This window comes from Osmerus mordax, chromosome 26 (assembly GCF_038355195.1).
Source record: "Osmerus mordax isolate fOsmMor3 chromosome 26, fOsmMor3.pri, whole genome shotgun sequence".
Classification (NCBI taxonomy): Eukaryota; Metazoa; Chordata; class Actinopteri; order Osmeriformes; family Osmeridae; genus Osmerus; species Osmerus mordax.
The window spans coordinates 1,421,371-1,439,052 of record NC_090075.1 but is presented as its reverse complement, the minus strand read 5'-3'; the positions used below and the strand labels follow the sequence as shown (position 1 = coordinate 1,439,052).

Sequence of the window (17,682 nt, the reverse complement as noted above, 5' to 3'; positions counted from 1 at the left end):
ACGTCAGGTTATTAATTATTAGCTAAACTGTTTGTTGGTATCTTTATATTTATAGTCGAGGTCTAAACAGCGTAGAATATAAAAACGGGTTTGTTAAGAATTGTCAGCCTATACGCTCTTTTCAGTGGTGGGTGTTTTGGTGACTCACTTTCGCAACAATAGCAAATGTGTCAATTTTTGTATTATTCGATAACACGATTTTCCTTAACAACCTAAAAGAATTGCTTGTGCTTCATTAATAAGTCGATTGGAAAAAGTTTACAAAAAATGTTCGATTGATTGTGGTAAAAACAATATATATATATTGGGATAGTCTGCAACAGATCAGTCTTTATTCGTTCGTTCACAGTTTGTTTGATTAAAGTTATTTGATCTCATTTTAGTATGCCGTCCTTGAATAAATTCATCAATATTGACACATTTTAATTGGGTGGCGAGTAATAGGCCTGTGTTTGATTACATTACAGCATTTTACGATTCTCCTGCAGGCTCGTATCGAGGCCACTGAGCCCAGCCCAAACAGTTTCACTCCTGTTTTGCATAGAAATTATATGCTTAGAAAAATATGACTTCATAGACTGTATTTAGGCTATTATTTGAACACTAATTTCTTGCTTGCAAAAGATTTGACCCTGTGCTGCAATAAATGTTTCTTCCATTTACTAAATGGTCACAAATAAAATACATGCTGCTAGTATTTCGTTTAGTCAGCAGTAGCCTATACTTTGCATGTATCCATATGCATGCACATTTAGGAACCTTTAATTTTTTAGATTTTAACCTGACTTGCAATTTTATTTTCAAACAGACAATTATTAAAATATAGGCTATGCAATTAAATAACATGGACATGAAGCCTATGTCATTCAACAAGAATGCATTATCCTATTGTGCCAACAGTTTAAACTATTCACAAGAGTCACTTTGTTCTGATAGCCTGACAACCAAGTTCTATAATTACTGGTCTAGTCAGATATATAGTTCATGTATTGTGGTAATTTTCTGTTAAATTTAAATATGCTCTATAGACGATCAAAGATCTCTCCAATTATAAATGAGAAGTATAGGAACAAGTCTGCTTGTGATTCCTTCTTTTTAAGTAGGCTAAATACATGACACTGAACAGTAATTTATTTATCGCGATGTTCCTTACATCAATATTAACGCTTTTTTATAACGTTCTTAAATCTGTGGTATTCGGATTATCAGCCACTGGGATAAAGCATTAATCTGGCCAAAGGGTTTTCAATGGAAGCAGTGGCGCGCAAAGCAAAGCAGAGTAATTATTGCTTCATAATTGTGTTCTTTTTCTTTTTCAGCACCGTCTTGTGGGAGAAACCCACACTTGGAATCGAAGCGGTTGTGACATTTAGGAGCCCGTTCTTTGTGCGGAACACTTCAAGTTTAAAAAACAAGGCCAATTGAAGCGGCAGTGCTCAAAGCCGGAGCCTTTGTAGGAAAACACATTGAGTTTTGATTGGGGACAATGGTGTTTCTCAAATTTCTAGCAAAAACCCACACTCCATCTGTGATCTCAATGAGCGCCTATTCATCAGCTCCTCTCTGTTCTGCGACGTTCGTTTGTAAAGAGGCAGATGTGGAGGGATAGAGCGAGAGCCTGCATTTTAATTGGTTGCTGCTGCATGTGTGTGGACACACACACACACACACACATAGACTTTCACTTTACACAATTTGGCTGCCTTATCGAGTTGGCAGTTATCTGATGGCCAATAGCCTATCCTTATCATTGTTATTTGGGGATGGAATCACGGTCGCATAAATCACAGAGCCATATGAGACGAGGATTATTCTGACGTTGTGACTGAATGGTCGTTGCCTACTCGATGTAAAGCAATGAGATGATAAACTCTGCCAATCTGCCCTGAGGGTAGAAAAACGGCTTTAGAAAGAGAAAGAGCAAGATCATGAATGGAGAAGGGAGTGTGTGAGCTTAGGGAGAGACAGCCAGTGGATTTGGCAGAGGTCTTTCAAATCTTTGAAATATTCATATGCCGTGTCAGGGCTATCCTCGTTTAGGACTGAGTGCAGGTCTCGTGGAGTGAGTTTGGAGGGGCACTTACGGATCCTCTCGAGCTCAAGTGTTTGATGAGGAGACAGCCGCTGGCTGGAGAAACGGAAGCATGATGAGGAGTGGATGTGTTTCATTGATATTATTCTCCTCTTGAATATAATGCACTTAATTTAAACCCTACTCTTGCAATTTTGTGAGCTTATATGCAGACATCTCCATGCCTAATGGAACCCAAGAATCTCATAGAATATGCAGCCTAATATTCTAATAGTAATAAACGGCCTCATAAATAATAAGCCGTTCAAAAAAGAATGAATACTGTATATGGATATAAGGGATTGTAGTTTATATTTAGACTATAAATCAAAACATTCTATTATCCTCATGATGAAATAGTGCTGTTTGGAGATAACATTCTGTGGGAAATTCTATTTTATTACCTTCTTTTTTTGCACATTACGCATAGCTTCACTTCACTTGTAACAAATAAATACTTCGCCTCTTTCATGAGTTCTACGGTGTTCTTCTCTATGTTTAAAGGAATGTCGCCGTCCGCTGAGGACTCCGTCATCTTCGGGGCCCAGTGTGAACCCGAGGTTAACAACCTAATGAGCACTTGGTGAGCTGTTGAAGCGTGTAAATACGCACTGTTTTTTTCCCCAAACTGAAGCGCCGTTTACACAGTTCGTTGTATACCTGCTACTCTAACCTCCGCCTTGTTCCATACACTCTGCGATTCCAGCGGGCAACCCCAGGAGGCAATCCGGGTCCAGCCGCGCCGAGGCAGGGCAGCAGCAGTGAGCGAGGTCGCTAGAATACCGCACCAGGGTGCAGGGGTAGCGGAAACATGCTGCTACATATGTTGGGTCAAGCTTCTCTTTTGTTGGCATCTAAAAAGGTGTAAAACCCTAGTCTTCTGTAGCCTTTCTGAAAGAAATGAAAGAATCGCCTCGCTTTTTGATGCATAGGTCTAATGAAGTGTTCAAAGAATGTTGAATTTCTTAAGTGACCACAGTCACTTTTAATTGCGCGAGGGCATTTAATTGGAAACCGTGGAGAGACACGGGATGAGAGTTTTTTAGGCTTCAAGAAAATTCTAAAGCTGCACCAAGCTCAACTTAATGTTTAGTAAAACAAGTTATATATAGCTAAAACGCTTTATGCCAATATATTCTAGGTCATATGGATGTACTAACTTGACAATACAAAGATGTGATTTTATTTTCAGGACGTGTAAATAACACTTTCCCTGACATGGGTTAAGCTTAGTCATAAAGTACGAGACAAATTAAATGAAGATCGCAATTGAAAAAAGTTTTTTTGTCTTGGACTAGGCCTGGGAAACTGGGCCATAATGTTTAATCACGTGTAGCCTACCTTGCGAGTTTAAAGGGAATCGAATGAAGACAAATCAAACTATGAAACTATTTTCGTAAATTAGATTCAACTTTATTGTTATTGTGCAGTACAGAGCCCATAAAATACAGTTAGCATTTAACCAAAAGAGCAAAAATCTCAAGTACAAATAGGAATAACTTAACAATGAAACAGTGTAATGAGATGTGGGGCAATACACCAGTCTAAGCATATATTAAATAGTTTAAGTACAAAAACAGACTTTTAATTAATATGAATGGAACTAGTCCAAAATGCTCAAATCTGTCTCTCTCACATGAAAAATATACACTTAAACCGTTGAAACTCAATTCTGAAGTTATAAATATATAGCCTATATCCATCTTTAAAAAAAGAACGTATAGCCTAACGCCACATATTTCTTTTGTTAACATGCAAAAAAATGTTTTGCTGTTTCACTACTTAACCAATAGGCCTACCCAACAACGAACTTAGTTCTCCACGGCAAGAGAAAATAACCCTGTCTTAAGCCTGATGTGGTTTACATAACATAATCTCCTCACATTACTACCGCCATTTATCACTGGAGCCCGAAATTACTTCTTGGTTGGCAATTCTCATTCGTGTGAGATCCGAGGCAAGATAATTACTTTGAATGTCAAAAAGATGTAGTTTAATATCATCTCTATTAGTCTGTTGGTTGGGTAATTAAGGTGCAGATGACAGCGGCGGGGGAGACAGATGGCATTTGCTTACTGTGATTCAGAAGGTAAACAATGGCCGGGAGCGCCCAGAGACGCGCGGAGCTGACAGGAGATATAGAGCTCGAGCGGTAAAGGTCCGTATCAAAAGAAAAGATAGGATAATGTTTATGAGCTGCAGGTAGGGGTGACGTGAGTGGCGTTGAGAAATCATTAAGCTACTGTAGCCTCGCCTCTATTCAGCTAACGTAAACAACTTTAAGATCAATGCAGTGTCCCAACATAAGTGGAGATTTAGTTAGACTTTTTGTCTGTTGTAAACTGAAATAGGATATAGGCCTGTTTAGGCTCGGTTTTTCCATGTTATTTATAAAAACATTTAAAGCAACTAATATATTTGACCATTACACGTATGTAAATTGCTGTTGATAATTGTAGGATATTCTGCATGTTTTTGAGTTTTTTTTATAGACTTTATTGTTAGGCCATGCAGCCGTGGACAAGAATACAAAACACACAACTGTTTTGTATTAATTGATTCTTATCCTCAAACAATTTTGATCTCATAAAAAAAGAACTGCAGCCACATCTTTGAAAAAGGCATCATAATCATGAAATAATCGTTTCACAATTTCGATCAAATGTGTCATTAATACATAGCCTAGACGTCATGGACGTCAGCGGAATCCAATCAGAGCTGCACGCGGTGGCTGCTGCTGCCTCGTGGGTCATCTTGCTCAGAAACCTTTTAGAAGTAGAGATCACACACTTAGTGCCAAAACTAATGCTGTCAATATTGTTTATTACTAGATTTTTTTTATTTTTTTTACAGAAGCTGATGTGAAATTGTTCATTGTCAGTGCATAACAACCGAAGTCTTGGATACTTTGCCTACTAGGCCTACTCAAGTCCAGTATAGGCCTATTTGCGACATAAATCGAGTTTCTAATTAGGCCTTTAGTGTAATTTTATTATTAGGTAGGCAATACATAGGCTTCCATATATTTATGTGTGTGGTAGCATATATGCTATTCTTTTAAAAAAAGCATATCGTTAAAATGAAAGTATGTAAATGTACTTTAAAAAATACTTTTGACATTAAATAACCTGGAATATATCCCATATAAAAACATTTGACATTAAATTTAAGAGGTGGACATTCGTTTGCATATGAATATGGTTAGTGTTTACTAACGCAGAAATCAACTGACTGTGATAGACAAACATGTGGGTAGACTAGGCTAAAAGAGAGCCTGCCGCGAGCACTCCTTTGACAAAGCCAAAGTGACATGCAGCAATTATTTCAAGATGATTAGCCTATTTATTGGAAATATTTCAAAGCTCAAAGCAGTCAAACATGTCTTCCCAGGTTAATTTTCAAGACACGTCAACTCGTTACTGTAGCACAAGTAGGCTACGCGTTCTCGAACTACACTCAGTTTTGACAATTAAATAATTGATAAGATCCAAACTTATGTTGATGTGTTTGATGATTTAGGCAAAATTACGTGTTTTGGTTAGATGTTGCAATAACGTCAATATGTTAGAATTTTTTTAAGGCTATACTGTCACTCAGTTTTAAAACTATTTTCCAATAGGCAACACCTTAAAAATGTACAGGCTAGGCTACACTATGGATGAAGTCTGTAGGAAAAAGTTAAAGAAAATGTTCGGCATGCTTTTAAAACACAATCTCTAACATTGAGTACAAAGTTTTTATATATATATATTTATAGACTACATTTTATATTTCCCATATGCATTTTACAAGACAAGTGGTTTTAAGTCACGAATCAAAGTTGAAATACTACTTACCTTAGCGGGTTGATGGTTAAATGACAGTGACATAATCGATGGCTTTAGATGTCACTGCAAAAAAAGATATAAGAATAAAATCATATTGATGACATAAACAGTACGCATGCCGATCGCACGTGATGCCAATACAACGTGTCATCATACACCAAGCATTACAATAGCTTCCATCTTTTTAAACATCCACCTCTTTCCATTGACTGATTTAAACTTATATGTTGCGTTAATTAATATTTTATGAATGTTCTGATAATATGTTTTCATGTTAAATGCAAAAAAAAAGCTGAGGTAATGAATTGCTATTGAATTTAAATATAATTTCGTTGTTGATATCTATTTTAGCTCTCCATGGCCGCCCTCAGATTCTAAACACTTGTTAGTTGAGAAAGAACTCAGGTGGACACTGTAGAAAAAGGGACAAGCCAATCAGATTGCACCTTCCCCCTTTGGCCAATGACAGACGCCACATTGTTGTCAAATTTGTCTAATGAAAACGTAGGAGCAACAATAGAGGGGGAGAGGGAGAGGGAGAGAGAGAGCGTTCTGTATCTACTCAGAATCTCCCAAGGAAGTTAGTGTCTCGCGCTGCTTCGAGTTGCAACCTCGGCTCCTTTTGGAGAAATTAACTTTAGTCGGGAGGAGAAAGAAACTAGTCTTGCAGCACTTGAAGCACTCGGATATTGGAGTGTAACACGGTCAACTCTTGTTGTCCTGCATTGTTTACCTCTTAAAATTTGCCTAGTTTCGATTTGACAACTATTTGGCTACATCCCTCCGGTTTAGGAAAACTTTAACGCACGTTTTTCGTCGATGGACAAACAACACTTTTAGATCGTTAACTTGACAGATATGTTGACAACCAATCAGCTGGTGTAAACGGATCCACGGCAACAAGAAAACTTCTACAGCTTCGAGAAACGAATCTATCATCGAGCCACATTTCCCAGGTGATTGTGTGACGGTTGTTGGCAAACGCGGAATGGATCTGAGACCTGAGCATTCCAATGTGTCCTCCGGCTCCCAAGTCCATCACGGCGCGGGAACTACAACCTCCATCCCGGTTTCCATGGCCAGCACGCTCCTCCGTGGTCCGCCGCTCCTCCTGCGCGCTACCGAGAAGTATCCCCGCACCCCAAAGTGCGCCCGCTGCAGGAACCACGGTGTGGTGTCGGCACTGAAAGGCCACAAGCGCTACTGCCGCTGGAAAGACTGTATGTGTGCCAAGTGCACCCTGATCGCCGAGCGGCAGCGCGTCATGGCGGCGCAGGTTGCGCTGCGGAGACAGCAAGCGCAGGAAGAGAACGAAGCCCGCGAGCTTCAGCTACTGTACGGGACGGCCGAGGGGCTCGCGCTGGCTGCCGCTAACGGCATAATTCCACCTAGACAGAACTACGAGGTGTTCGGTTCTGTCAGCAGCGAGAGCAACTCTGGTGAGTGGACGAAATACATTAGGCGCTTATTCTTAGCCAACACTACATACTGACGTTACTTTTGTGCATGTATAACGTTCAATAAAGAAATTAGGCTATGATTGAACTAACTTATGCCTGGAATTTTTTAATTATCAACACCTATCCCATGACGTTTGAAGTGTTCTGTTGAATCTTTTGTATAAAAAGATGGACCAAGTAATCCTCAAGCACAGGTTCATTAGGCCCCTTTTCAAGAGAATCATGTAATTGTATTTTCTCATGTCTTGAATAATCCGATTCACAGATTCCAGTATTCAGAAGTACGAGTTGTTCCCAAAAGTCCAGATGTTGGGGTCAGGAACCGGCCAGCAGAACATGGGGAAATCGGTTTCGACCGACAACGAGTCCGTACCTGGCATGTCCTCTCCGGACGGCCGCCATGGCTCCGGGTCCGAGAACGGAGACGGGGAATCGTTCATCAGCTCCCCGGTGTCCAAAACCCTGAAGGACGGCGAGGACACCCCGGGCTCCGTCACCCCCCTGGGCTCAGACTCCGGCTCGGACACGGACAAGGACGACCAGGAGCCGTCGCCGTCCTCCGCCGCCTCCCGGCAGATGAACGCCATCGACATCCTGACCCGGGTGTTCCCCAGCCACAAGCGCAGCGTCCTGGAGCTGGTGCTGCAAGGCTGTGGGAAGGACGTGGTCCAGGCCATCGAACAGATCCTCAACAACAGCGGTCAGCCCAAAGCCCCAGAGGACACGTGGACCGCAGAACGCATGCTCCAAAGCGTCCACCAGTCACCACTGTCCTCCAACCCCAGGCCCATGCTCCAGGGAGCCATGACACTCAGCAATCGTTCTGCCTTCTCCCCCCTGCAGCCAAACGCACCTCACTTTGGCACAGATCCCTCTACGTACCCCCTGGGTACCCACCTGGGGCTGAACCCGCTCCGGCTGGCCTACTCTGCCCACAGCCGAGGACTGGCCTTCATGACGCCCTACTCCACCACGGGGCTCATGCCCACTCTGGGCTTCAGGCCGCCCATGGACTACGCCTTTAGTGACCTCATCCGAGACAGGACGATCTTGCACAAGGATCAGAGTTACGTCAACGGTCTCTACGGGCCGCTGGTCAACAACAACCAGGACAAACCTTGAAGAGAACCCCCGGTAACGAACTCACCATGCGCCCACCGCTGGGACTGGTAACGAACTCACCATGCGCCCACCGCTGGGACTGGTAACGAACTCACCATGCGCCCACCGCTGGGACTGGTAGACACATGGAGGAACCCTCCAGGATGGACTGTGTATTTGTAGCCAAAAGTGTTGAGTGTTGTTAAGGAGATCTGTGGTGTTTTTGGCTAATGCTTGCTGTAAATATGACCTGGCGTTTAGTTTATCTGCCTGATGGGCAAGGAGACAAACCAAGCATACTTATATATTATGTAATCTTGTTACTTTCCCATGTACAGAACAGTTGTTAAAATACCCTCAGCAAGTCTTAATATGGAATTCAAAAATATTGCGTTGTTGAATTATGTTTTTTTTTGTCTGCAAGCATAAAAAACAACGATATAATTCCAACCTCCCCGATTTTTTTACAAATGCACTTTGAGTTAACCAGGACATCAAATGCATTCAATGGTGACTGTGAGTTGTGCAGTTTTGTTAAGATTTGTCAATAATATTTTGTCCAATCCCAGGTGTTAGATGGTGTTACAGAGCCACAATACTAGGTCCGGAGACAGGAAACACGATAGCCTATATTTGTAACGTTATAGTTGATCGTATTTGTAATGCCTACAGTGTGGGAAGACCAAGTTATTCCTTTGTACCTTCCTGAAAGTTGAACATAACCTAAACCTAACTGTAAAACTTGAACTAATTATGTTTTGCATTCTTTTTTCTTGATTTGATTTTTAAAAATAATATTTCTCCAATTATGTATAGTGTATAATGCATTTGATTATATAAGATGATTATATTATAATTGACCTAACTCTTTTCATTGTTTATCAGCTGCAATATTTCTTCATTTGTGAAATGGCATATGTTAGTGCTGAATCAAGTCAATGACTCACCTCATGTTGCAAGCTGTACCGTCACATTGTATATGAATTTGCTGGAAATAAATGTTATTTTATACAAAACCAGACAATAACTCGTTTTAATTAAATTAATCTGTAGGCTATATTAGTAACATAACAAAAAAGAAAAATATGTAGTAATAATATTACTGTTTGGGTAGTATTGACCTTTTATATTGTTGTGGTTAATATGATTGTCTTTTTCATTTTATTATTTGTTATGTCGGGTTTGAATGGGCTTGTAGCCTAGGTCATCTGTTATAGCCTATAGGCGATACAGTGTTCCACGTTCAGCCATTTCCCCCGAACCATTTATTGTGTAATAATACTACTGAGGTGTGGAGATCTTTTAAAATAATATTTATTTTAATCATAACAGCATTGCCTAGGATTTAATTCATATCATTGCTATTGTTGTAAATTGAGTGGGCAAGGCTTATATTAATCTTTTTACATATGAATAGTTCCGAATACATAATACACATATTTTACATCATCCATAGTGGCCGAAGAAAGACCTTTATTTTGTATATGTATTTAGTGTTAAACCGGGCACCATCGACGTCAAAGCGCATTCTTTCTGTTTCCAGATCGAAATTGTCCTTCAGTCTAAACACGACGGAGTTTTCCTGTCATAAAACTGGATATTAATTTGGATGAAAATTATGGAAAGATAATGACATTTTCGATTTATTTCGAGTTCAATGTATACGTAGGGCTACTCTGACATGAGCCATTTATAAACACTCACATTTTAGAATACACGTAGCTATTATTAAAAACTAATATATAAACTAGTGTACGCTACCACATCTGCTCAAACTATTCACCTAAAAATACTATTTTTCAAATAAAAATGTAGGCCTATCACACATAACGCAGTTCACAATAGCTATTTGTTTAGCATTTAATAGACAACATTCAAACTGTTAATTGGTCAAAATCATGTTAGTATATAGAGTAGGCTACAAAGACAAGCCTTAGCTCTTCACCTCCAAAGGCTACTTTTAAGTGACAATTTAATACAGATTATACAGATCTTCCATTATCTTGCTAATGAAATATGGTGGTCCTTTGCAATGTTAACAGATTAGTGTGAGACCGTTTTCATATATTCGACTCGACGTAGCCTACAGGCTACTTGACAACCAGCACATCCAGTAATAGCAGGCCACAAGAATTTCTCTTCATTTTTAATTCTCCATGGCCTTATTAAGAAACCACTGCGTTTCTCAAGACGGTGCCTCGGACTGACTATGACCATACGAACTGAAACAGATGTCGCCTCAGCTACGGGGCCAACATACAATCCTTCATAAGAACCCTTTCAGTGGAAAGCAAATGTAAGTCTAAAGTAGGCGGACAGCGCACCCTACTGGTGAAAGCATGTCATGAAAGTGTGACGTGTTGAATTCCTTTTTACATTTATGACCAATTTTCCCTTGTGGTCGAGTGCACACATCATCATCGTTACAAAGTTGAGATGGATTTTTGCGGTTTAGGTGTCCCCTGTTGAACCTCTTCAAGGATATGCGTGATATTCACAAAAAATAACGTGTTATTGTCGTAATCTTCATGCAATTATATCAATTTTTGCATTTGTATAACTAGATGCATTGTGAATAATGAGCTTGCACTGAATAGCCTGCATAGGCTAACGCTAATTGTACACCTGAGTGAGTAATGAATATGAATTGCACGTATAAACTTAAAGACACAATTATTTTACCTGCTGGATGTTACATGGGGTGCATAATTAATCAGTTGGGCCTACAATAAAATACAGAGGGGGGAATGCTTCAATTTCGTAGATAATCTCATAACAGGTCAATTTACTCCTAACTGCGTTACCGCGGTCACTGCTATAGACTGAGATAACAAAACGTTACAAACCTGTAACCACTCAACTGTAATTGGTCAAAGGAGCCTTGCAATTAACACAGGTGAGCACCGCTCGAACAAATGCGCTGTGATAAATGTGTAACATTTCACAATATGAGATTACTGCTTGTAGATTACACGCACGCATGGATATATAGGATCAGAGATGGCAAAAATACACATATCCTTGTAGAAGTACAGATACTCGTTTAAAAAAAGTTGAAGCACTGAGTGACTACACTTTTTCACTCAAGTTAAAGTAAAGAAGTGTGGGCTCTGACATACTTCAAAATTAAACATGACTTCTACCTGTTTTAGTGTCAGGCTGGTAACTACTCACATCATGTCATCAAAAATACAGTATAGACAGACAACGCATTCACGAGGAATCCGTTTTGACCGCCAATTTCGAACATCTCTCTCATATGGCAATGGGTGATCAGGAATGTCTCTATTCTCAGACAGCTCCACTTTATTTTCGAAACTTCTTATTAGAAAATATTTTTTGTAGCCTTTAGAAACTTTTCCAAAGGTAATTTTTCAACCTTTCGAAACGTTTTTCAGATTTAGCCCTCACACCAGTGCAGACCACCTGTGAGAACTGCATATCCGGTAGTTGTTGAGGGCTTGTGTCAGTGAAGATTGAAACATGGTGCATGACAGCATAGGTGTATGCAAGTCTCTGAATGGGCACTAGAGGTCAGGCTAACCATACAAATAATATGAAAATCTCAGCTCTGTCTCAGAACACAAGACGAATGTGTGTGTGTGTGTGCGCGCGCATGTATTTGTGTTAACTAATCCAAGTATTGAACCTAGGTCTCCCTCCTGCCAGAACATCTTCCAGGGGAGATGACCTTGGCTCGATCCTCTTAGTGCTGAACACGGACACCTCACCTTACACTAAACACCTGGAGGATGAGAGAGGAAGCAACGGAAGGAGAGAGGGGATCTCTAAAGCCACCTCTTGGATCCGCCAGTGAGTGGAGGGGAACGGGGGAGAGGGGAGAGGAGAAGGAGGAAGACGAGAAGGGGGAGGAGGAGGGGGGGAGGAGAAGAAGATGGCAGAGGAGACGGAAGAGGAGAGAGGAGGAGGAGGAGAGAGGATGAAGAGGAGAGAGGAGGAGGAGGAGAGAGGATGAAGAGGAGAGAGGAGGAGAGAGGATGAAGAGGAGAGAGGAGGAGGAGGAGAGAGGATGAAGAGGAGAGAGGAGGAGGAGAGAGGAAGAGGAGGAGAGAGGATGAAGAGGAGAGAGAAGAGGAGAGAAGAAGAGGAGAGAGGAAGAGGAGAGAGAAAGAGGAGAGAGGATGAAGAGGAGAGAGGAGGAGGAGAGAGGAAGAGGAGAGGATGAAAAGGAGAGAGGAAGAGGAGAGAGAAGAGGAGAGAGAAGAGGAGGAGAGAGGATGAAGAGGAGAGAGGATGAAGAGGATGAAGAGGAGAGAGGATGAAGAGGAGAGAGGAAGAGGAGGAGAGAGGATGAAGAGGAGAGAGGATGAAGAGGAGAGAGGAAGAGGAGGAGAGAGAATGAAGAGGAGAGAGGAAGAGGAGAGAGGAATAGGAGGAGAGAGGATGAAGAGGAGAGAGGAAGAGGAGGAGAGAGGAAGAGGAGGAGCGAGGATGAAGAGGAGGAGGATGAAGAGGAGAGAGGAGTGGGATGTGGAGGAGCAGCTTGTCTGTTGTCCGTGTGGTACTCTCTTGAGTTATCTAATGAAGTCCCTGGCAGATAAATGGGGTCTTTGTATACCAGGGGAAAATCCATTTAAATGATTACTCTTCACATACAACTCATTTTCATTTAGGAGACAGTTTTACAGTGTGAGGGGAATATCGAAGAGGCAGTGGTGAAGCAACAGAGTGGGTAACACGATACAGACAAGAAGTCAGACCTCTGAAATACCAGCACTACGATCCTTCCTACTGTCCCCTTACATGCATTTGTACATTGCTTTTTATAAAAGCGTCTGCTAATTTATTCCAATGGAAAGTTTTACTAGAGAGGGTACAATTTCTGGGGAAATTGTGAGAAGTGCTTGCTTTGGTTGCAGCTGGGGCAGTTTTTCTTACTATATAAACTCCAAACCTATTGTTATTAAACCTATTGTTATTAAACCTATTGTTATTAAACCTATTGTTATTAAACTAATATGAAACATCCAAACATTTGAAGAAATTGGGTGGTAGACTATATTGAAAATAACTCAATCCATTGATTCATTATGCGATCTCTTCACTTCTCTATGCAAGAAGCACCATCTAGCGATCATTAAGTGTCAGTCCCTGTCTAAAGACTTGGGGTCATGTGACCGGATATCCGCGCTATGAGTAGCCGCCTCGCTCTTCTCATGTTGTCCACTCCAATCATTCGGATATTGTCACATGGATTGCCCTACAGGATTTATGATAACCATTTGATACCCCTCTCGTGGTTTATTGTTATGTTTATTAATGTATCAGTCCCACCACAATACTACCCCAACAGCGCAAATACAGAGAAAACAGTAAAGTATTAGTTAACTGGTTGGTAGCTAAAACTTTGTTACACCCGGTGTTGGAGAACTGCATATATCAGCAACAGAAGAGCACATCCTAGCAACCTTTTGCTCATCTGGAGAAGCCGGCGGTGCTCCGTTTTGCTTCTAGCTTCAGACCTGACCTCCGGACCGGTAAGTTACTTGTACAGCTGTGCTAACACCTCTACTGCTAATGCTATGTGGGATGTGGTGGGAGTTAACTAGTAAGAACGGCGAAAATACAGGGTGTTGATATCACAGCCTGGAAATAGCCTAGCTACATAAGATGGCACTCTGGCCTGTGCCTGTGGCATTTCTGCAGTTTTCTTTTAGCAGTTTTAGCTAGGTAGCTATCTTCCAGAGGCTAACGATGTTCTACTGAACGTAATCGCGCGCAGGTTTGTGACTTCATGTCGTTAGTAAAGTTTGTGACTGTGGCTAGGTAGTTAACTACCGTTAGCTTCACTTTTCGCCTCAACTTTATTACTATGCTTAAACCGTGCAACGGAAATCATCACCATAAGATCTCCCTGGGTTCCTCTTTGGTCTAGCGTAGATGTTAAGGTTCCCACGAGGAACATCAATGGTTTTTATCTCCATCTGTGACAAGGCGCCCAACCCAGCCTTCTGTCCAGGAGGTGATTCTAGTGGGCTGTTTGTATGCGATGTGGAGCAGCCCTGACTTAAGACAAGAATAAACATGTATGGATCGGTTGAGATAGGTTCGAATGATAAAGTAGGAGATGAGAGAGGGAGCGGGTACAAAATAGGAGGGAGAGAGAGAGTCAGAGTATTTAACATACTGTAGGTCATGTGTAGGTGCATTGCTGGTGCAGCATCTTGAGATAATATATTGATTGAGGAAGCTCATTTCAGACGGTCCTCTTGAGGACTGCTCTTATCACCCTGCCCCTCCCTCCCTCCCTCCCTCCCTCCCTCCCTCCCTCCCTCCCTCCCTCCCTCCCTCCCTCCCTCCCTCCCTCCCTCCCTCCCTCCCTCCCTTCCCCCTCGGCCTTCCTTCCTTCCTTCCTTCCTCCCCCCTCGGTCTTCCCTCCCTCCCTCCTTCCTCCCCCCTCGGTCTTCCCTCCCTCAGCGCTCCCTCCTTCATCCTTCTATCTGATCACATCAGAGCAGAGTAGGCCTGTGTGAATCATGAACATGCAGGATGTGCACGTACAAGCTCAGGGGTGTGCACCCGGAGGTGAGGAGCGTGCACGGCGTGGCTGAGGGGCGTGCACGGCGTGAGGAACTCGGAGGAGACGGGTGGAGACGCTCCTGTGAGTTGAAGGATAAATGGACGCCATGCTGTGCACACACAGCATGAACTCTCCTAATCTGCTCAAGTACGGAGTATCAGTCTACTCTGCCAGGGCAGATAAGGGGTATGTGGTGTTTGTGGTGTGTGTTCTCTGTGTGTGTGTGTGTGTGTGTGTGTGTGTGTGTGTGTGTGTGTCTGGATGCATACTTAGTGGGAGGTCTGACAGGGGAGGCAGCAAATCTTCCTGTCAAAAAGTCTGTGTCGAGCCCCTCTCCTCCCCTCTCTTCTCCTCTTCCTCTCCTCTCCTCTCTTCAGAATAGATATAGTGTTTATTGTCTATAAAATTTAAACTGGCTGATATTAAACGTCTCTATCTGCAGCAGGAACAGTGGGTACAATAACAGTCTATAAATAACTGCGTTCCTTGAAACTCACCATGTCTTCTCTTGTGCTTTGATGTGTCCAGGGAATAAAATGATTGTTACAAAAAAAACACCCCTTCCACTTCACACGTACACATACTCACACACACACATACTCACACACACATAAACAAACATATTCCCAGACACATTTGTGTTCAGCATTGTGGTGTGCATGTTGAGGTGTTGTGAAGGCTGTTCAGAGTTACGTGTAGTCATCCCGTTCCAGACCAGACACCCAGAGGCTGAGTGACACAAGTAGGCTAGCTCTGTAGCTGTCTCTCTCTCTCTCTCTCTCTCTCTCTCTCTCTCTCTCTCTCTCTCTCTCTTCACTGGCTCTCTCTCTCTGTAGCTGTCTCTCTCTCTCTGTAGCTGTCTCTCCCTCTCTCTTTCACTGGCTCTCTCTCTCTCTCTCTCTCTCTCTCTCGCTCCCTCTCTCTCTTTCACTAGCTCTCTCTCTCTCTCTCGCTCCCTCTCTCTCTTTCACTAGCTCTCTCTCTCTCTCTCGCTCCCTCTCTCTCTTTCACTAGCTCTCTCTCTCTCTCTCTCTCTCTCTCTCTCTCTCTCTCTCTTTCACTAGCTCTCACAAGCTTTCTCTCCTTCCCTCATTCCTTCCTTCCCTCTATGCACTGGTTCCATGGTGAACGGTTCCACTTGTACTGAAAGTCATCAAATGAAGATTAAAGACAGCTCTGTTTCTCCTGACAAGCCTTGTCTCCACCCCACAGCCCCCTCTCCCTCCCCCCCTCTCCCCCCCCCCCCCCCCCTCTCTCCCCCCCCCTAGCCCTGAGGGAATCTCACACAATTACAGCTGGAATGGGAGCCATTGAAACCCTTCCAAGTCCTCATTAATTGCATATTGCAAACAGTGTGTTTCAGCAGAAAAGCCTTGATGAGGAACAGGCACAGGGATGTGGTGGAGAATGTGTTATTAGCGTAGCGTGCACATGGTGCATGGTTAGGCTCTGGAACTTTCTCTCTTTGTCAAACACAGATACAGCCCTCCTAGCCAATGCCCCACTGGTAGAAGTTCGCCTACAGAACATTCCTAAGGCCTGCCTGCACATGCACACACACACACACACACACACACACACACACACACACACACACACACACACGCACGGCCAAAGTGAGAAGTGAGAACAGGAGGGAAACTGGGTCAGTTAGAATGAAGAGGTGGAGCGCAGAGGTTGCACTCTCTTTCCATCTTCATCTCTCTCTCTTTCTCCCCTCCTCTGACCAGCAATTACAGCCCTCCAAATTATGATCTATACGGGTGGACTGCACTCTGGCTCTGCTGGGCCAATGGAGATGGATAGAGGGCGGGCCAGTGCCGGCAGATTGATTATTGATTGGCTGGACAGAGATGGATAGGGAAGGAGAGATGAGACTGGGACAGGAGGGGAGAGGGGGGGGAGTGGATGAGACTTGAGGAATTTATGTTTTGTGAGAGGAGTGGAAGAGAGGAGGAGAGGTGGAAAATAAATAAATGGGGGAGGGAGGGAGGGAGGGGAAGAAAGGGATGAAAAAGTTTTTTTTTATTTGTGAAATGGTCTCCAGCCACCAGGTGGTGCTGTCGGCTGTGAGACTTGAGGAATTTATGTTTTGTGAGAGGAGTGGAAGAGAGGAGGAGAGGTGGAAAATAAATAAATGGGAAAGGGGAGGGAGGGGAAGAAAGGGATGAAAAAGTGGGTGTTTTATTTGTGAAATGGTCTCCAGCCACCAGGTGGTGCTGTCGGCTGTGTTTCCTGTCTCGGTTAGTTTTCTTGAGAGATGAGGAAGCAGGAGTACAGATAATTCTCTGTGATCTAAAACAACTTTCTGGAGGATGGACTAAAACAGACAACAGCTTAACTGGAAATGTTGCACCCAAGCACACACCTTCATCCAAACTCCTCCTCTCCTCTCCACACATGCCCCAGGCCCCCTGGATGAGTGGGAGTGTGTCCCAGGAGAGAGCAGTCCGGAGGGGCCGTGGTGAGTGGGAGGAGTGGGGGGGTACTGGATGGTCACAGTCAGCTTGGGGGGAGGGGGGGTGTGTGCAAGGTGTGTGTGTGTGCGTGTATATTCTGTGTACATGCGCGCACACACAGACGCATCTGTGCGTGTGCGGGAGTACATGCTTGTGCGAAGCGGCGGTGAATAATGTTTGAACAAGACCACCTCTTTTCTGAGTGAGCTGGCATGTGATCCGT

General features: G+C 43.0%; 1 protein-coding gene across 1 annotated transcript; it reads left to right on the top strand.

Moving 5' to 3' along the window:
* The first annotated feature begins 6,886 nt into the window (after positions 1-6,886).
* On the top strand, positions 6,887-8,480 carry dmrta2 (DMRT-like family A2). The gene is made up of 2 exons (XM_067229962.1): positions 6,887-7,337; positions 7,624-8,480. Exons 1-2 carry the CDS (start codon positions 6,887-6,889, stop codon positions 8,478-8,480), a joined length of 1,308 nt encoding a protein of 435 aa, XP_067086063.1.
* The last annotated feature ends 9,202 nt before the right edge of the window (positions 8,481-17,682 follow it).

Bases quoted from the DNA above. Each gene is read 5' to 3' on its own strand.
- dmrta2 (XM_067229962.1), top strand. From the start codon at position 6,887: ATGGATCTGAGACCTGAGCATTCCAATGTGTCCTCCGGCTCCCAAGTC. The intron at 7,338-7,623 runs GTGAGTGGACGA...TCCGATTCACAG, and splicing joins CAGCAGCGAGAGCAACTCTG to ATTCCAGTATTCAGAAGTAC.